The 21,101-nt window shown below is 43.9% G+C and overlaps 1 protein-coding gene across 1 annotated transcript in view; it reads left to right on the top strand.

Moving 5' to 3' along the window:
- Positions 1–4,094: 4,094 nt before the first annotated feature.
- The window catches only part of acat1 (acetyl-CoA acetyltransferase 1), a 49,375-nt gene continuing 32,368 nt past the window's right edge, over positions 4,095–21,101 (top strand). Inside the window, exons 1-4 of the mRNA XM_070874603.1 lie at positions 4,095–4,215; positions 6,016–6,111; positions 6,306–6,406; positions 13,855–13,998. Of these exons, the coding sequence (XP_070730704.1) occupies positions 6,048–6,111; positions 6,306–6,406; positions 13,855–13,998 (309 nt within the window). The 5' untranslated portion in view covers positions 4,095–4,215; positions 6,016–6,047. The remainder of the gene's footprint in view (positions 4,216–6,015; positions 6,112–6,305; positions 6,407–13,854; positions 13,999–21,101) is intronic.

The following is a 21,101-nucleotide window of genomic DNA, read 5'->3' on the forward strand; positions in this document are numbered from 1 at the left end:
CCAGTTCTCTATCCACGTCAATACATTATTCCAAATACCATGTGCTTTAATTTTGCACACTAATCTCTTGTGTGGGATCTTGTCAAAAGCCTTTTGAAAGTCCAAATACACCACATCCACTGGTTCTCCTTTATCCACTCTACTACTTACATTCTCAAAAAATTCTGGAATTTGTCAAGCATGATTTCCCTTTCATAAATCCATGCTGACTTGGCCCGATCCTGTCACTGCTTTCCAAATGCGCTGCTATTACATCTTTAATAATTGATTCCAGCATTTTCCCCACCAGCAACGTCAGGCCGACCGGTTTATAATTCTGTTTTCTCTCCCTTTTTTTTTTAAAAGTGGGGTTACATTAGCTACCCTCCAATCCATATGAACTGATCCAGAGTCTAGAGTGTTGGAAAATGACCACCAATGCATCCACTATTTCTAGGGCCACTTAAGTACTCTAGGATGCAGACTATCAGGCCTTGGGGATTTATCGGCCTTCAGTCCCTAATTTCAATTCCATCAATTTCCCTAACACAATTTCCTGACTAATAAGGATTTCCTTCAGTTCCTCCTTCTTGCTAGACCCTTGGTTCCCTAGTATTTCTAGAAAGTTATTTATGTCTTCCTTAGTGAAGACGGAACCAAAGTATTTGTTCAATTGGTCTGCCATTTCTTTTTTCCTCATTATAAATTCACCTGATTCTGATTGCAAGGGACCTACATTTGTCTTCACTAATCTTTTTCTCTTCACATATCTATAGAAGCTTTTGCAATCAGTTTTTATATTCCCTGCAAGCTTACTCTCATACTGTATTTTCCCCCTCCTTATTAAACCCTTTGTCCTCCTTTGCTGAATTCTAAATTTCTCCCAGTCTTCAGGTTTGCTGCTTTTTCTGGTCAATTTATATGCCTCTTCCTTGGATTTAACACTATCCCTAATTTCTCTTGATAGCCACGGTTGAGCCACCTTCCCAGTTTTATTTTTACGCCAGACAGGGATGTACAATTGTTGAAGTTCATCCATGTGATCTTTAAATGTCTGCCATTGCCTATCCACCGTCAATCCTTTAAGTATCATTCGCCAGTCTATCCTAGTCAATTCACATCTCATACCATCGAAGTTACCTTTCTTTAAGTTCAGGACCCTAGTCTCTGAATTAACTGTGTCACTCTCCATCTTAATGAAGAATTCTACCATATTATGGTCACTCTTCCCCAAGGGGCCTCGCACAATAAGATTGCTAATTAATCCCCTCTCGTTATACAACACCCAGTCTAGGATGGCCAGCTCTCTAATTGGTTCCTCGACGTATTGGTCTCGAAAAGCATCCCTTATACACTCCAGGAAATCCTCCTCCACTGTATTGCTACCAGTTTGGTTAGTCCAATCTATATGCAGATTAAAGTCACCCATGATAACTGCTGTACATTTATTGCACGCATCCCTAATTTCCTGTTTGATGCCATCCCCAACCTCACTACTACTGTTTGATGATCTGTACACAACTCCCACTAGCGTTTTCTGCCCTTTGGTGTTCCGCAGCTCTACCCATACAGATTCCACATCATCTAAGCTAATGTCCTTCCTTACTATTGCGTTAATCTCCTCTTTAACCAGCAACGCTACCCCACCTCCTTTTCCTTTCTGTCTATCCTTCCTGAATGTTGAATACCCCTGGATGTTGAGTTCCCAGCCTAGGTTACCCTGGAGCCATATCTCCGTAATCCCAATTATATCATATCCGTTAACAGCAATCTGTGCAGTTAATTCATCCACCTTATTATGAATGCTCCTCGCATTGAGACACAGAGCCTTCAGGCTTGTTTTTTTAACACTCTTTGTCCTTTTAGAATTATGTTGTAATGTGGCCCTTATTGATTTTTGCCTTTTGATTTCTCTGCCATCCACTTTTCCTTATCTCCTTTCTACCTTTTGCTTCTGCCCCCATTTTACTTCCCTCTGTCTCCCTGCATAGATTCCCATCCCCCTGCCATATTAGTTTAAACCCTCCCCAACAGCACTAGCAAACACTCCCCCAGGACATTGGTTCCGGTCTTGCCCAGATGTAGACCGTTTGGTTTGTAATGGTCCCACCTCCCCCAGAACCGGTTCCAATGTCCCAGGAATTTGAATCCCTCCCTTTTGCACCATTCCTCAAGCCACGTATTCATCTTAACTATCCTGCTATTTCTACTCTGACTAGCACGTGGCACTGGTAGCAATCCTGAGATTACCTTTGAGGTCCTACTTTTTAATTTAACTCCTTGCTTCCTAAATTCAGCTTGTAGGACCACATCCTGTTTTTTATCTATATCGTTGGTATCTATATGCACCACGACACCTGGCTGTTCACCGTCTCCCTCCAGAGAGCTCTGCAGCCGCTCCGAATCATCCTTGACCCTTGCACCAGGGAGGCAACATACCATCCTGGAGTCTCGATTGCGACCGCAGAAACACCTATCTATTCCCCATACAATAGAATTCCCTACCACTATAGCTCTCCCACTTTTTTTCCTGCCCTCCTGTGCAGCAGAGCCACCCATGGTGCAATGAACTTGGCTGCTGCTGCCTTCCCCTGATGAGTCATCTCCCCCAACAGTACCCAAAATGGTATATCTGTTTTGGAGGGAGATGACCGCAGGGGATCCCTGCACTACCTTCCTTCCACTGCTCTGTCTGATGGTCACCCATTCCCTATCTGCCTGTGTAACCTTTACCTGCGGTGTGACCAACGCACTAAACATGCTATTCACGACATCCTCAGCATCACGGATGCTCCAGAGTGAATCCATGCGCAACTCCAGTGCCGCAAAACGGTCTGTCAGGAGCTGCAGCTGAACACATTTCCTGCGCGCACAGTAGTTAGGAACACGAAGCGTCCCTGACTTCCCACATAGCATAGGAGGAGCATGACACGGGTCTGGGCTCTCCTGCCATTACTTAACTCTTAAATTAACTTAATTTGGCAACAGTGCCAAAGGTTACCTACTGATAAGAAAAGAAAACGAAAAAGATTAAATACTCCAATCCACCAGCCAATCACTTACCCGCTTGGCTGTGATGTCACACTTCGATTTCTTATTACTTCTTTGTTTACTTTTGTCCCTGCACCAACTGGCCTCCTCCCAATCTCGACCTCCTGCTCCCGACTGCCGCTGCTCCAGGCCTTTTATAGACCTTGATCCTCGATCTCCCGCTCCCGACTGCCTCTCCGACTGCCGCTGCTCCTGGCCTTTTATAGGCCTCGATTCTCAACCACCTCTCCGACTGCATGAAACTATCAGTTCCAGTAAAAGTATAGAAAGAATCACAGCAATAAAATAGGAAATGCCACTGTTCAGGTGACAATTGTCTCTAATGTGAAATGGCAAAGCAGAAACAGCTAGAGATCTGCTCAGTGAGAAATGATTCAGCAACTAAATCTACTTTACTGACTACATCTCGTGGAAACTTTAAAATGTTACAAAGCAAAGATCCTATACTTGCAAACTTAGATCTGCTGCACATTTCTATCTGTACTGCTCACTTCAGTCTCCATTTCAGGTAAAAAAGACTTTTAAAGAAGGAGATGGAGTTAGAGAGTCGGTGGGCTTTAGAGAAGGAATTTTAGACTGAGGCATCTACTCAGCTGACAGGATGGCCTGGGATAGCGTTCTCTCGGTACTCCAATACCTTTCCCAAATGGCTAATTTTCATGTGTGACGGAGTGTCAACAGTCTATTTGACTGCGCGAGATCAATTTTGCTGAAATAGATCTTGCCCACACCTGATATGCATTCATGTGCTCCAGTAGGGATTACTGGACAGTGATCAGAAGTGAGAACTCTGGCTGATTTTGTCCCTTGTAACCAAGGGACACTGAACCCAATTACACCTCCTACCGCTGCTCAGCTGAAATAACTAACAATTCGGACAGGAAATCAAACCTATTATCACGTCTTTCTGGCTCCATTACTCACTGCCATAAATAGCTGACATATCGGTACATAATCATATAAAATTACTTTAAGGTACAGAATACATATTAAGTCCACTTCATTTAAAATGTCAGTTGCAATTGAACATCTATATTAATACCAAACCTCAATATTTTAAACTATAGGAGGTGGTCATTGCAAGTGCAGCCAGAACCCCCATTGGATCATTTAAAGGATGTCTTTCTTCATTAACAGCCACTCAGCTTGGTTCAATTTCGATAAGAGCTGCCATTGAAAGAGCAGGTATGAGTGTATCTCCTGTTCTTCATTGAATTAAAAACCTTCAGCTTTAGTTGCCCTTTTTTTTGCAGAATAGAGCTACAAGTTAAAAATGAAAATGCATTTATAGAAGGAAATTGGTAAGATAAATTGGAGAACTTTATAATGTTGGACTGGCAGAAAATAATTGAGATGCAATGTAAGGAAAGTAACCGTTAAATGTAATTTGAGAAGTAACTACTTCAGATTCATTAATAAAATAGACCACCATATAGTGCAGTGACTAGACTCCGCTGAAGCATTTTTCAAAATATATCACCTTTTTTGTTCAAGCAAAAAAGTAGACAGATATAGGCATGGTGCATGATATGAGGAAGATGGAAGTTGTTTGTGAGCTGAATAGCATTTTGTTCCCATTCCAGTTACTGAAGTTCTCTACCTGTGCCAACATGATACCTTGTAGTTACCAACATGTGTTCATGATGTCTGGTGGTGGCCCTGATTATACTACAAATTGTAACAGAACCCCAATACACGCTAAGTAATTTACACAATTTAACGAACAAATAACAAAAAATTAGAGTATTGACTTGCATGTGTTTCACTGTGCAAATAGAGTTCACAAACGTCCTTATCTGTTTGGTTTGAATATCCATAGTAAGACTCGAGCAAGAGGCTTTCATAAATGACATTTGATGCTAGGAAGCTTAACAAGAAAAATGTGATCTAGAAATTCACATCAAACCATCAATGATCTCTGGGCAAAACCAGCATCAAGCTTACATTGGGATACCATTTCAGTAACCATGTGGTTTTTCAAATGTTGGTATAGCGCGACTCTTGTTTATAGATTCTTTGGTTTTAATTTGCTAAGTTTATTACCTTTTTTTAAAAAGTGGTGGTGCATAAAGCAATGCACTTTTCCAGTACCTCAGTACAGGTTGAACCTCTTAAAACCGGCACTTTTATCTGGCAACCTCCCTTGTCCAGCATCATTCCCGGTCCTATGGGGGGGGGGGGGGGGGGGGGGGGGAGTGCATGCGCAGAAGGTGGCCGGGTCATTGACAACAGCATTGTCAGCATTACCCGTTCAGAATTACCTTCTAATTCGTTGACATTTAATACAGCAGCCGCTTTCTGTTCTTTAAATCTTTCCTCCTCTCTCTGGCGCTCCCCCTCCTCCCCAACGGTCACTGGGCCTGAAATGCTATGCAGTAGCCTTCTGTGCAGCGCATGTGCAATTCCAGCTTCGGGGTCGGGACGCCATCTTGTGAGGCAATGTTCAATAAAGCAATGCGGAGATGGAGTGTGGCGGGAGTTTTGGAGCCAGAGCGAGACGAGGGGCACGAGCACTAGCACTGTCATCAGGACCGGGTAAGTCCAAGGTTGGTGTGACCTCCTGTCGTCCAGCAAATTCTCTTGTCCGGCACAGGCCAAGTCCTGAGGGTGCTGGATTTGTGAGGTTCAACCTGTACTGGTTTGTAAGATAGGAGGTACTTGAGAGCAGTTTGAAATGATTCCTCTAATATTTCCTTCCCTCTATGGTGAAGTGCCTTGCTTCCACCTTTCCCCATTGGCGTAGCTGAGAGCAAAAAGGGATGAATCTGTATCCTACTGCTGTAGCAGCGCACATCGAACTATCCATCTACTGCATTATTGCACTGATGATTAATCCGTATTTCTGTAGACTTAAAGAAATGAGGAATTTTTCTGTTGAAATCTTACACAGTACAATGTTTATTTTCTACAAGTGTGTAAGTTATTTAAATATTTCTATGCAGTAGAATTTAGTGAATAATAGTAATAAATTGGTTTAATTGACAGGGATTCCTCCAGAAGAAGTGAAGGAAGTGTACATGGGCAATGTTCTACAGGCTGGGGAAGGGCAAGCTCCGGCTAGACAATCTGCCCTTGGTGCAGGTAATGTACTGCAGTTCATATTACTAGCGGAAGAACAATAGGGAGCAGGCTTTTGGGCTGGGTCATAAATAAAACTCTGACCATAGTTGTGTTAGTCAAATGTCAGAGAAACCAGTTACTCTAAATGTTCTAGATGACTAGAAGTTCTGGATGATGTTTTTTGATAGTTGAAAAACATATTTCTCTTAATTTAGGCATGCCAGTCTCCACACCTGCAACAACAGTCAACAAAGTCTGTGCCTCTGGAATGAAATCAATCATGCTGGCAGCACAAAGTCTTATGTGTGGACATCAGGTACTTTTGTTTAATGCAATGGTGAAGTTGCACAAATTTATTGGATGTTCTGGTTGCTAACTGATCTAAAATTTGGTTTCTATAGTAGTGAAATGTTAATCTACTTATTTTCCAAGTAGGGTTGCTTATAAAATCTAACGGTATGTAAAAGCAATATTATAGCTGAAACTCAATGGGGGAAAATTCCGAAAATCGAGTATATATAAAGTAAGGTAAAGTAATCCTTTCCATTTTAAGAATCCACTGTTCATGTTTTGTACTTTTTTGAATGTAAATATCAATGATACATGTACGCTTGACGACACCCAGCTCTACCACTCCACCACTTCTCTCGATCCCTCTATGGTCTCTAAATTGTTAGACTACTTGTCCAAAATCCAGTACTGGATGAGCAGAAATTTTCTCCAATTAAATATTGGGGAGACCAAAGCCACTGTCTTTGGTCCCCGCCACGAACTGCGTTCCCTAGTCACTGAGTCCATCCCTCTCCCTAGCATCTATCTGAGGCTAAACCAGACTGTTCGCAACTTAGGTGTCATATTTGATACTGAAATGAGCTTCCGGCCATATATTCGCGGCATAACTAAAACTGCCTATTTCCTCCTCCATGACATTGCCTGCTGTTATGTTCAGAATAACTTCACAAGACTGTATACTGTAAGCTCAAACTGTTGTGACCTTGGTCTCTTTAATGTAACTCCAGAGGGAGGAAGCAGCATGTTGGACTGCCTTTTATACCTGCTTGCCCGGGGTGTGCAGGTGACACTTGGGTCTCCCACAGGTGCACCCCCTGGTGGCAAATCTTGCACACTAGTAAAGTTTATATACATAACATCACTCCCTCTCTCCTCCTCCCCCCCCCCCCCCAAGTCTTAGATACAAGTTGAGGCGATCCGGGGCTCTGCGTTCCCGGGTTGATCGCCTGAGTTGAAGTCCTGGCAGGGGTGAGTTGGTCGGATCATTGCTGCACTGCAGTGTGGCTGGTCTGGTTGGACTGTTGGGCATGGTGGGTTCATCCTCGTGGTTGACCACGAGGTCGATTGCTGGTTGGGTGTGTGTTGGTGGATCAATAATGGTAATGTCCTCTTCAAACTGTTCTTGGTTGTCAGTGAATCGCAGTTTGGTCTGATGAATGTGATTTCTGCACGTTTGTCCATTCAAAAGTTTGACAAACAACACTCTATTCCCCTGCTTGGCTAAAACATTTCGGACCATGACCGTAATTAAGAACAAACACAGGGTTATTAACCTCAATGTCACATGATACAGCCGCACGATCATGGTACACGTTATGCCGGTGACGCTGGGTTTCTACATGATTATTGAGATCCGGGTGGACGAAGGACAGCCTGATTTTGAGTGCTCTCTTCATTAACAATTCTGCCAGGGGGAACCCCGGTAAGCGAGTGGGGTCGTGTCCGGTAGCTAGGCAGAACCCGAGAAAACTGGGTCTGTAGGGAACTGTCTGTCACGCATTTCAAGTTCTGCTTGATAGTTTGGACTGCCTGTTCCGCTTGACCATTGGATGCGGGCTTAAACGGGGCAGACCTGACATGCTTGATGCCATTGCGGGTCATGAACTTGTTGACCATGGTCCATTGTCACTGACAAGGACGTCGGGCAAACCATGGGTGGCGAACATGGCCCGGAGGCTTTCAATGGTGGCAGTGGACATACATGATATTATTATACATTCAATCCATTTAGAGTAAATGTCCACTGCTACTAGGAACATCTTTCCTAGAAAGGGGCTAGCAAAATTTATGTGGACCCTGGACCACAGTTTGGAGGGCCATGACCACAGACTCAGTGGGACCTCTCTTGGTGCATTGCTCAACTGTGCGCAAGTGTTACATTGGTGTATGCATGACTCCAATTCCGAGTCAATGCCGGGCCACCCAACGTGTGGCCTGGCGATGGCCTTCATCATGACTATGCCTGGATGGGTACTGTGTAGGTTGCGTATAAATGTTTCCCTGCCCTTTTTTGGCAAAACTACGCGATTCCCCCACAGGAGACAATCCGAATGAATGGACAATTCATCCTTGCGTCGGTAAAACAGTTTAATTTCATCTTGCATTTCTCCGGGAACTGCCGACCAGCTCCCATTAAGGATGCAGCTTTTTACTAGTGATAGCTCGGGGTCCTGGCTAGTCCAGGTCCTGATCTGGCTAGCCGTGACAGATGACCCCTCGCTCTCAAAAGCATCCATTACAAGAAGCAAGTCTGCGGGTTGCGCCATTTCCACCCCGGTGGTGGGTAATGGTAGCCGACTGAGGGCATCAGCACAGTTCTCAGTGCCTAGTCTGTGGCGGATTACATAGTCATGCACAGATAATGTTAGTGCCATCTTTGGATGCGGGACGAAGCATTGGTATTAATACCTTTGCTTTCCGAGAACAGCAAAATGAGCGGTTTGTGGTCGGTTTCGAGCTCGAACCGGAGTCCAAATAGGTATTGGTGTATTTTCTTAACCCTGTATACGCATACTAATGCTTCTTTCTCAACCGTAGGCTCTTTCAGCCTTAGATAAACTTCTGGACACATAGGCAACAGGTTGTAGTTTGCCTGACGCATTGGCTTGCTGTAATACACAACCCCGTACGAAGATGCATCACAAGCTAGTACTAAACATTTGCACGGGTCATACAATATAAGTAACTTGTTAGAACATAGCCTTATTAAAGGCTGTCTCTTGAGATTTACCCCAAACCCAGTCGTCATCCTTGCGTAGCAATAAATGCAAGGGTTCCAGTAAAGTGCTCAACCCCGGTAGAAAGTTACCAAAATAGTTGAGTCCCGGGAACGAACGCAGCTCCGTCACATTCTGTGGTCTGGATGCGTTCTTGATGGCTTCCGTCTTGGAGTCCGTGGATCTGATGCTGTGTGCCGCAATCTTTCTCCCCAGACATTTGACCTCTGGCGCTAGGAAAACACACTTGGAACGTTTCAGCCTGAATCCCACTGTCCAGTTGCTTTAGAACCTCTTCCAGCATGTGCAAGCGTTCGGTGGTGTTGCGACCAGTGATCAGGATGTCGTCTTGAAACACCACGGTGCGCGGAACCGATTTCAGCAGACTCTCCATGTTCCACTGGAAAATGGCCGCAGCCAACCGAATCCCAAAAGGGCATCTGTGGTATATGAACAGTCCTTTGTACGTGTTGATGCACGTCAATTTTTTCGAAGGTTCAGCCAGCTCCTGTGTCATGTAAGCAGAGGTTAGATCCAGCTTGGTGAACGACTTTCCCCCCCTGCTAGCATTGCGAACAGGTCATCCACTTTGGGTAGTGGGTACTGGTCCTGTAACGAAACTCGGTTTATCGTTGCCTTGTAGTCCCCGCAGATTCTGACTGTCCCATCGCTTTTCAACACTGGAACAATTGGACTGGCCCACTCATTGAACTCGACTGGCGATATGATCCCCTCTCGTTGAAGTCTGTCCAGCTCGATCTTGACCTTCTCTCGCATCATATATGGAACCGCTCGGGCCTTGTGATGAACGGGCCGTGCATCAGGGACCAGATGGATCTGCATTTTGCGCCTGTGAAGTTGCCGGTGCCTGGCTCGAATAACGACGGGAATTTGTTTAGCATTTGGGCGCATGAGATGTCATCCACCGAAGGCCGTGCTTTGATATTGTCCCAGTTCCATCGGATCTTTCCAAGCCAGCTTCTGCTGAACAGCATTGGGCCATCGCCTGGTACAATCCATAGTGATAAATCATGCACAGTTCCATCGTACGATACCTTCACTGCCGCACTGCCAATGACTGGTATGAGCTCTTTGGTGTAAGTGCGCAGCTTGGTGTGAATCGGGCTCAGTTTTGGCCTTTGTGCCTTGTTCCCCCGCAGTTTCTCAAAAGCCTTCTGGCTCATAATTGACTGACTCGCCCCCGTGTCCAATTCCATGGAAACTGGAATGCCGTTTAATTTGACTTTTTAAGGTTATCGGAGGGCTTTTGGTGGTGAAGGTGTGTACCCCATACACTTCCTCCTCAGCCTCGGGTTGAGTTGCCTCTCTTACTCGTTCAGTGTGATCCGCGCCGGATCATAGAAACATAGAAAATAGGTGCAGGAGTAGGCCATTCGGCCCTTTGAGTCTACACCACCATTCAGTAAGATCATGGCTGATCGTTCACCTCAGTACCCCTTTCCTGCTTTCTCTCCATACCCCTTGAACCGTTTAGCCGTAAGGGCCATATCTAACTCCCTCTTGATATATCCAATGAACTGGCATCAACAACTCCCTGCGGTAGGGAATTCCACAGGTTAACAACTCTCTGAGTGAAAAAGTTTCTCCTCATCTCAGTCCTAAATGGCTTACCCCTTATCCTTAGACTACGTCCCCTGGTTCTGGACTTCCCCAACATCGGGAACATTCTTCCTGCATTTAACCTGTCTAGTCCCATCATAATTTTATATGTTTCTATGGGATCCCCTCTCATCCTTCTAAACTCCAGTGAATACAGGCCCAGTCGATCCAGTCTCTCCTCATATGTCAGTCCTGCCATCCCGGGAATCAGTCTGGTGAACCTTCGCTGCACTCCCTCAATAGCAAGAACATCCTTCCTCAGATTAGGAGACCAAAACTGAACACACTATTCCAGGTGAGGCCTCACCAAGGCCCTGTACAACTGCAGTAAGACCTCCCTGCTCCTATACTCGAATCCCCTAGCTATGAAGGCCAACATACCATTTGCCTTCTTCACCGCCTGCTGTACCTGCATGCCAACTTTCAATGACTGATGTACCATGACATCCAGGTCTCGTTGCATCTCCCCTTTTCCTAATCTGCCGCCATTCAGATATTCGGCCTTCGCGTTTTTTCCACCAAGTGGATAACCTCACATTTATCCACATTATACTGCATCTGCCACGCGTTTGCCCACTCACCTAACCTGTCCATGTCACCCTGCAGCCTTTTAGCGTCCTCCTCACAGCTCATACCGTCACCCAGCTTAGTGTCATCTGCAAACTTGGAGATATTACACTCAATTCCCTCATCCAAATCATTAATGTATATTGTAAATAGCTGGGGTCCCAGCACTGAGCCCTGCGGCACCCCACTATCACTGCCTGCCATTCTGAAAAGGACCCATTTATCCCGACTCTCTGCTTCCTGTCTGCCAACCAGTTCTCTATCCATGTCAGTACATTACCCCCAATACCATGTGCTTTAATTTTGCACACCAATCTCTTGTGTGGGACCTTGTCAAAAGCCTTTTGAAAGTCCAAATACACCACATCCACTGGTTCTCCCTTGTCCACTCTACCAGTTACATCCTCAAAAAATTCTAGAAGATTTGTCAAGCAGGATTTCTCTTTCATAAACCCATGCTGACTTGGACCGATCATGTCACTGCTTTCCAAATGTGCTGCTAATTCATCTTAATAATTGATTCCAACATTTTCCCCAGTACTGATGTCAGGCTAACTGGTCTATAATTACCCATTTTCTCTCTTCCTCCTTTCTTAAAAAGTGCTGTTACATTAGCTACCCTCCAGTCCATAGGAACTGATCCAGAGTCGATAGACTGTTGGAAAATGATCACCAATACATCCTCTATTTCTAGGGCTACTTCCTTAAGTACCCTGGGATGCTGACTATCAGGCCCCGGGGATTTATCGGCCTTCAATCCCATCAATTTCCCTAACACAATTTCCCATCTAATAATGATTTCCTTCAGTTCCTCCTTCTCACTAGACCCTCGGTCCCCTAGTATTTCCGGAAGGTTATTTGTGTCTTCCTTCGTCATCTTCTGCCGACTCTGCCACGTGGTGAGTCGCAGCACGTTTGCACATTTGCTGGAGGTGCCCCTTTGTTCCGCAGCCTTTGCACACGTAATGCTTGAATCGACATTGATGGGCCCAATGATTACCCTCACAGCGCCAACCTGGTATTAATGGATTCGCATTCATGCCCCACAGCGGACTCTGAGTCACCCTAGTCTGGCCTCTGCAGGCGAGTAGGTCCTGCCATGTACCATTCTGCCTGCTGAAGGCGTTATTTTATGCACAGTATTTGCCGGTGAGCTTCGATGGTGCAAAGATATCTGTTTAGTGTTACCGTTCGTGGACATGAAAGCCTGGGCTATCGTGATGGCCTTGCTCAGATCTAGGGATTCGGCAGACAACAGTTTGCGAAGAATGACCTCGTGGCACGAAAAAGTCCCGCAACATTTCCCCCCAAAATCCAACAAATGCGCACGGTCCCACACGGCGTCTTAGGTCGGCGACATAGCTCGCCATGTTCTGGCCCTCGGAGCGATGGTGCATGTAAAAGCGATACCTGGCCATTAAGATGCTCTCCTTCGGCTTGAGGTGTCCCTGAACCAGTGTGCACAATTCTGCATATGTCTTCTCCGTTGGTTTTGTCGGTGCTAGCAGATTTTTGATGAGGCCATATATCGTGGACCCACAAACAGTGAGGCGAATCACCCTGCGCTTGACTGCGGTCTCTTCGTATCCAGCTCGTTGGCCACGAAGTACTGGTCAAGACGCTCAACAAAGGCTTCCCAATCATCACCCTCAACAAATCTCAAGAATACCAACGGCAGCCATAACTGTCTGAAAGTTTGTGATCTGTTACTTGTCGCCAATTGTTATGTTCAGAATAACTCCACAAGACTGTATACTGCAAGCTCAAACTGTTGTGACCTTGGTCTGTTTAATGTCACTCCAGAATGAGGAAGCAGCATGGTGGACTGCCTTTTATACCTGCTTGCCCAGGGTGTGCAGGTGACCCATGGGTCTCCCACAGGTGCGCCCCCTGGTGGCAAGTCTTGCACACTAGTAAAGTTTACTTACATAACACCCGCCTTTCCCCCCCCCTTCCTCAGCTCTTCTGCTGCTGAAACCCTCATCCATGCCTTTGTTACCTCTAGACTTGACTACTCCAATACACTCCTAGCTGGCCTTCCACATTCTACACAACGTAAACTTGAGGTCATCCAAAACTCAGCAGCCCGTGTCCTGACTCACACCAAGTCCCATCACCCCTGTGCTCGCAGACCTACAATGGCTCCCGGTTATGCAATGCCTCAATTTCAAAATTCTCATCCTTCCATGGCCTTGCTCCACCTTTTCTCTGTAATCTCTTTAAGCCTCACAACCCCACAAAATGTCTGCGCTCCTCAAATTCTGCCCTCTTGAGCATCCTTGATTATAACTGCTCACCCATCGGTGACCATGCCTTCAGTTACTTGGGCCCTAAGCTCTGGAACCCCCTCACTAAACCTCTCCACCCGTCTACCTCTCTTTCCTCCTTTAAGATGCTCCTTAAAACCTACTTCTTTAACCAAGCTTTTGGTGATCTTATGTGGCTCGGTGTTAAATTTATCTGTTTTGTCTTATAACACTGCTATTAAGCGCCTTGGGATGTTTTACTACGTTCAAGGCGCTATGTAAATAAAAGTTGTTGAAGGCAGTATTTTTTCCTTATACCTCAGGAGGTAATGGTTGCTGGTGGAATGGAGAGCATGTCTAATGTACCATATGTAATGAGCAGAGAAGCACCAACTTATGGAGGTGTAAAATTGGAGGATCTGATTGTAAAGGATGGGTTAACGGATGTCTACAACAAAATTCACATGGCAAGTATTCCTTTATCTATAAACCTGTTCTTTTGCAATTCATTGTGTGCATTTATACATTGGAAATGCAGCTAGATGTCGAATACATTTTGCAAAGTCTAATTTGAATTTACTACAGTGCTGTAATCTGATATATGCATTGGATAACTTGTGCAGAATCAGAATTGCTTACTGGAATCTCCCTCTCATTACATCCAGACCGTGGAATGGAGTTTCGGTTGGCTCGCAGCTATCATTTTTATTCCTTTAAAATATTTAGTGCAATTTCTCTGCAGTTATATACTGGCTTATTACTTTATACAACTTGAATTATGGCTATCCATGAGTGTTTAAAAGGATTTCCCTGCATGCATTTCTAAATAAGTTTCTTGAGCGTGCAATCTAGATTGTCATCCTAAGGCTTTTTTTTAGGGAAGTGTAAAATAAAATAATAATGAAGAGGGGGTGGGGAGAAATCACAAATTCCATACTTGGGGGAAATGAAAGGTGCCAGAATATGATGTTTAAAAGTATCGGTTCCTGTAAGATGTTTCAAAGTATGTCTTGACACGAGAGCTGCTAGTCCAGCCCACACACAACAACTTGATCATTGACTTTTTAGCAACCAAAAATAGACATGTGAACGACGCAAGCTGTCATTAATGTGTAAATTGGTCAGCAACTTGTGAGAAAGAGATACCAATGTTCCCTCTAATCTTTTGGGGGATGCGTGGCCCATTCATAAGAACATAAGAAATTGGAGCAGAAGAAGGCCATCTGGCTCCTCAAGCCTGTTCTGCCATTCAATAAGATCATGGCTGATCTGATCTTGGCCTCAACTCCACTTCCCCGCCCCGTCCCATAACCTTTGACTCCCTTATATCTCAAAAATTCGTCTATCTCCACCTTAAATATATTCAATAACCCAGCCTCTACAGCTCTCTGGGGTAGAGAATTCCAAAGATTCACAACCCTGAGAGGGAAGAAATTTCTCCTCATTTCTGTTGTAAATGGGCGACCCCTTATTCTGAGACTATGCTCCCTTAGTTCTAGATTCCCCCACGAGAGGAAACATCCTCTCTGCATCTACCCTGTCTAGCCCCCTCAGAATCTTATACGCTTCAATAAGATCACGTCTCCATCTTCTAAACTCCAATGAATATAGACCAAACCTGCTCAACCTTTCTTCATATGACAACCCCTTCATCTCAGGAATCAATCCCGTGAACCTTCTCTGAACTGCCTCCAATGCAAGTATATCCCTTCTTAAATAAGGAGACTAATACTGTACGCAGTAATCCAGGTGTGGTCTCACCAATGCCCTGTACAGTTGTAGCCGAACTTCATCACTTTTAAACTCCATCCCCTTTGCACTAGAGGCTAACATTCCATTTGCTTTCCTAATTACTTGCTGTACATGCATGCTAACTTTTTGACTTTCATGTACAAGGACTCCCAGATCCCTCTGTATGGGAGCATTTTTTAATCTCGCCCCATTTAAATAATAATTAGCCTTTTTATTTTTCCTACCAAAGTGGATAACCTCACATTTTCTCATTATATTCCATCTGCCAAATTTTTGCCCACTCACTTAGCCTTGTCTATATCCCTTTGCAGATTCTTTGCGTCCTCCTCACAACTTGCTTTCCCACCTAGCTTTGTATCATCAGCAAATTTGGCTACATTACACTCTGTCCCTTCATCCAAGTCATTAATATAGATTGTAAATAGTTGACGCCCCAACACTGATCCCTGTGGCACCCTACTAGTTACAGTTTTCCAACCTGCAAATGACCCATTTATCCAGTCCCTCTTTTCTTTTAGTTAGCCAATCCTCTATCCATGTTAATATATTACCCTCAACCCAGTGAGCTCTCACCTTGTGCAGTAACCTTTTATGTGGCAAAATTCAAATACATCACATCCACTGGTTCCCCCTTATCCACCCTGCTCATTACATCCTATAACGATGATTGTATTATGATTTTCTAAATGTCCTGCTACTCCTTCCTTAATAATGGACTCCAGCGTTTTCCCAATGACAGATGATATGCTAACTGATCTATAGTTTCCTGCTTTCTGTCTCCCTCCTTTCTTAAATAGGTGTGTTACATTTGCGGTTTTCCAATCTGCTGGGACCTCTGCAGAATCCAGGGAATTTTGGTAGATTACAACCAATGCATCCACTATCTCTGCAACCATTTCTTTTAAGACCCTAGGATGTAAGCCATCAGGTCCAGAGGATTTGTCCACCTTTTAGTCCCATTAGTTTGCCTAGTACTTTTTCTCTAGTGATAATTGTTTGTTTTAAGTCCCCCCCTCCCCACAATAGTCCCTTGATTATCAATTATTGGGATGCTTTTAGTGTCTTCTACCGTGAAGACCGATACAAAATACTTGTTCAAAGTCGCTACCATTTCCCTGTTTCCCATTATTAATTCCCCAGTCATCCTCTAAAGACCAAAGTTTACTTTAGCTACTCTCTTCCTTTTTATATACCTGTAAAAGCTCTTGCTGTCTTTATATTTCTTGCTAGTTTACTCTCTCTCACTATTTTCTCATTTTTTTTAGTCTCCCTTTGCTGGTTTCTAAACATTTCCCAATCCTCTGCCCTCCCACTATTCTTCGCAATGTTGTATGCCTTTGTTTTCAATTTAATAACATCCTTCCTTAGTTATCCGCAGATGGTTCATCTTTCTCAATCTTTCTTTCTCACTGGAATATATCTTTGCTGAGAGTTATAAAATATCTCCTTAAATGTTTGCTACTGGTTATCTACCATCTTTAATTTATTTTCCCAGTCCACTTTAGCAAACTCTGTGTTCATACCTTTGTAGTTGCCTTTATTTAAGTTCAGAACTAATTTGAGACCTAGCTTTCTTCCCCTCAAACTGAATTTGAAATTCTACCATGTTATGATCACTCTTTCCAAGAGGATCCTTTACTATGAGATCATTAATTAATCCCGTCTCATTATACGTTACCAGATCTAAAATAACCTGGTTGATTATGCAACGTATTGTTCTAAGAAACCATCCTGCATATACTCTATGAACTCTTCCTCAAGGCTATTTTTGCCAATTTGATTTGTCCAATCAATATGAAGATTAAAATCACCCATGATTATTGCCATACCTTTCTTACAAGGCTCCATTATTTCTTGATTTATACTCTGTCCTACAGTGTAGGTACTGTTAAGCGGCCTATAGTCTACTCCACCAGTGACTTCTTTCCCTTATTATTTCTTATTTCCACCCAAACTGATTCTACATCTTGATTTTCTGAGCCAATATAATTTCTCACTACTGGACTGATCTCATCCTTTATTAACAGAGCTACCCCGCCTCCTTTTCATTTCTGCCTATCCCTTCAAAATGGCAAATACCCCTGAATATTTAGTTCCCAGCCTTGGTCATCTTGCAACCATGTCTCTGTAATGGCTATCAGATCAGACCCATTTATTTCTATTTGTGCCGTCAACTCATCTATCTTGTTATGAATGCTGCGTGCATTCTGATAAAGAGCTTTTAATTTTGTCCGTTTACCATTTATCCCTACTCTGACCCCATTCTCTGATGCACTCATATATGTATATGCTCTGCCCTTCCTGTCACACTCTAGTTATCGTTACCCTTATCGCTACCCTGCATTATTACCTTCTCCTTTCTCTTTGACTTTTTAAATTTCCGCTCACCGGATCCCTCTCTCCGACTAATTAATTTAAAGCCCGATCTACAGCCCTAGTTATTCGAATTGCCAGGAAACTGGTCCCAGCCTGGTTCACGTGAAGCCTGTCCCGACAGAACAACTCCCTCTTATCCCAGTACCCCATGAATCCCAGTACAGCCAGTGTCTGATGAATTGAAACCCATTTCTCCCACACCAATCTTTGAGCCGCACATTTATCTCTCTGATCTTATTTAACCTATGCAAATTTGCTCGTGGCTCAGGTAGTAATCCAGAGATTATTATCTTTGTGGTTCTGCTTTTTAATTTAGCCCCTAGCTGTTCATACTCCCTCAGCAGAACCTCTTTCTTTTTCCTACCTATGTCATTGGTACCTACGTGGACCGCAACAACTGGATCTTTCCAAGAAATTCAAATTTCCGTGCAAGCGCAGTTTTTCCATTGTAAAGCCAGCAAGTGATCTGCGCGGGACCTTCAGACTGCGCAGCTTAATGGGAACATTGAGAATAATCTCTTGAATTGCAAATTGATTTGCGCCGCTCTGCCATTAGCTTCACGAAAACTGCATCTTGCCCTTAACCATGCTATGATTTACATAAATTTGCTCCATTTTCACATTAATGACTCATTAAAACCACCACAGAAAGTTAAGTCTAGTACTTAACAGCAGACGTGCCCTTTTAACGATGTGTTAATTATTAATGACTGCCAATCAACCTTTCAGGCCCAGAAAGTAAACAATTAAAAGTGTGGCATCTCATTCCTTGATTTGGCATTGAATTCACTCATTCTCTCGGTCCTTCCTTGATTTATTTCTCAATCCTTTAATCTCATTGGGTAAGGAGATACATTGTTTGTCCCATTGTCACCAAGGTCCCATATGCCCTATTGCCCTCATTGCGCTGCCCTTAGCAGCTTGAACTCCAGCAACTTTTTGGGCAAAAATGTTTTGAAGCTCAAGATGCACAAACAAGTCTAACTAACCGGGCATGCCTTTGGATACTCTGTTCCAGCAAAACCGGAATCATTCTCGCTACTCAATACTTGAAAGGAAAAACAACTGAATATGCTGAGAAAAACATACCAGCTTTCAATGATCAATTTCCTAAGCTGTGGTAATAAAAGTGTCCATATGTAAAGGCAGATGTTGGAAAGTCAAACGCGTACATTTCATTTAGTTCATAATCCTTTGGTTGTGCTGTCTGGAATCATTTTTAAAAGGAAGCACTTCGAAGGTCAATTTGTTCCCAGTTTTTTGCAAAGACTCTCAGCTCTTGTGAATGACTGACTGATTTAGTAATCATTAACTGCTCCGTATCAGTTGTAATGTTTGGTAGAATTAATTTAAACGGCAAACTATAAGACTAACATTGTCAGTCTGATTTCCGAGCATATTTTATATACAATGTATATAATCGCATTAATGTTATTATCACCTGTATCCTATAGCTAGGGAAGATGTAAACTATATTCTGTAAACTACTCATGGCTACAAAATGATTGTGGGATAGAGGAGCAAAGGGATCTAGGGGTACACATTCACATATCATTAAAGGTAGCAACGCAAGTTAACAAAGTCATAGAAAATGCAAGCAAAGCACTGGTATTCATCTCTAGAGGAATAGCATTGAAAAGCAGAAAAGTTATGTTAAATTTGCATCGAACTTTGATTAGACCACACTAAGAATACTGTTTACAGTTCTGGTCTCCATTTTACAAAAAGGATATAGAAGCACGAGAGAAAGTGCAAATAAGATTTACAAGGATAATACCAGAACTGAGATGTTATAACTATCAGGAAAGACTGAACAAGCTGGGGCTCTTTTCTCTCTGTTTGAAGTGATTCATTTTGGTAGGAATAATGGGCTCAAAATTGCTCAGGAGGTGCTCTTTTTTTTGGCACACCTTGATTTTTCTGGAATATCTTAAAAATCCCCATTTTGCACATTCAATTTGCGCCAGTGTAAGTGAGTTAGTTAGGATTTTTAAAAAATGTTTCTCAAAAGTGGGCGCTACCAGCCACCTATGTCCTTTTTGGCCATTTAGGCCACTTTGGACAGCTAATAGCTGCTCCAAACTAACTTAGGCCAGTGTATGTGGCTACTTGTGGCCGCACAGAAAACCCTTGTGGAGAATTAAGAAATCAACGCAGGTAGGTACATCTGAGATCATTCGGCCAGAGATGGGGGCGGGAAGGGAAGCGGAGAGGACCTTGCAAAATACTAAACAAAGTACAAGAAGTAGGAAGCATTCAAGAAGACATTAAAACATTCAAGAAGAAATAAAAATAAAATGAACTCCTACCTTCCTATCAAAACTCGGCCCAGGAAGTCAGCGGGCCGGCCGGTGCAACAGAAGTAAGTCCAGATTCCAGTCCCAGGGTGCCCTATCTCAGCCCCAGCTCTAATCCCTTCCCAAAGAATCCTCTCCTTCTGACCCCACTCCTGTTCCTACTCAGCTTATCTAAAGCTAGCTTTAGGATGTCTTGCCTGCCGCTTTTTGTTTATTTGAAACACTTTTGTGGCATTGTTTTTCATATCTGACTCGACCTTCTGTTATGAAGAAAGCACCCGGCTTCACAACCCTCAGTTGTAAACATCGGGATCAGCCTCAGTGCGTTCCACAGCGGGCCCAGCCGGTGCGTGAGACCACTCGACCAGGGATGGAGGCGGCGAGCATCGGGTCCTTTCCACACAAGCTGCAGGATGCGCTGGGGGCGAGGAGCTACTGCGCATGCGCGCACACTCCAATGCGCATGTGGAGAGCTGCCGGCACTGTTTCTCATGCAGGGCCCTAGCTCCACACCCCCCCCCCCCCCCCCACCCACCCCCAGTCGACTGGCCACGCCGCACCATGCCCCGGGAGTGGCAACACAGCGGCCAGAATCGGGGACATTTTTTTGGCGTCCTTTTCAGCCCACAAAGTCGGCGCATCTCTGGTGAGTGCGCCAAAAAAAGGGGTGGACCAATTTTGAGCCCAATGAGGGGCAATATAAACTAAATGGTACAATTTTAAAGGAGTTGCAGGAACGGAGAGACCTGGGGGTGTACGTACACAAACCTTTGAAGGTGGCAGGACAAGTTGAGAGGGCCGTTAAAAGCATACAGGATCCATGGCTATATAGATAGAGGCAGAGAATTTATGCTAAACCTTTTATAAAACACTGGAGTATTTTGGGCAATTCTGGGCAATACACTTTAAGAAGGATATCAAGACCTTGGTGATGGTGCAGAGGAGATTTAATGGAATGGTACCAGAAATGCAGAACTTCAATTATGTGGAGAGATTAAAGAAGCTGGGATTTTTCTCCTTGGAGCAAAGAAGGTTAAAGGGAGATGTGATAGAAATGTTCAAAATTATGAAAGGGTTTTGATAGACTAAATAAGGAAAAACTGTTTCCACTGGCAGAAGGGTCCGTATCCAGAGGACACAAATTT

The sequence above is a fragment of the Pristiophorus japonicus genome, unplaced genomic scaffold (genome assembly GCF_044704955.1).
Source record: "Pristiophorus japonicus isolate sPriJap1 unplaced genomic scaffold, sPriJap1.hap1 HAP1_SCAFFOLD_904, whole genome shotgun sequence".
NCBI classification, from domain to species: domain Eukaryota; kingdom Metazoa; phylum Chordata; class Chondrichthyes; family Pristiophoridae; genus Pristiophorus; species Pristiophorus japonicus.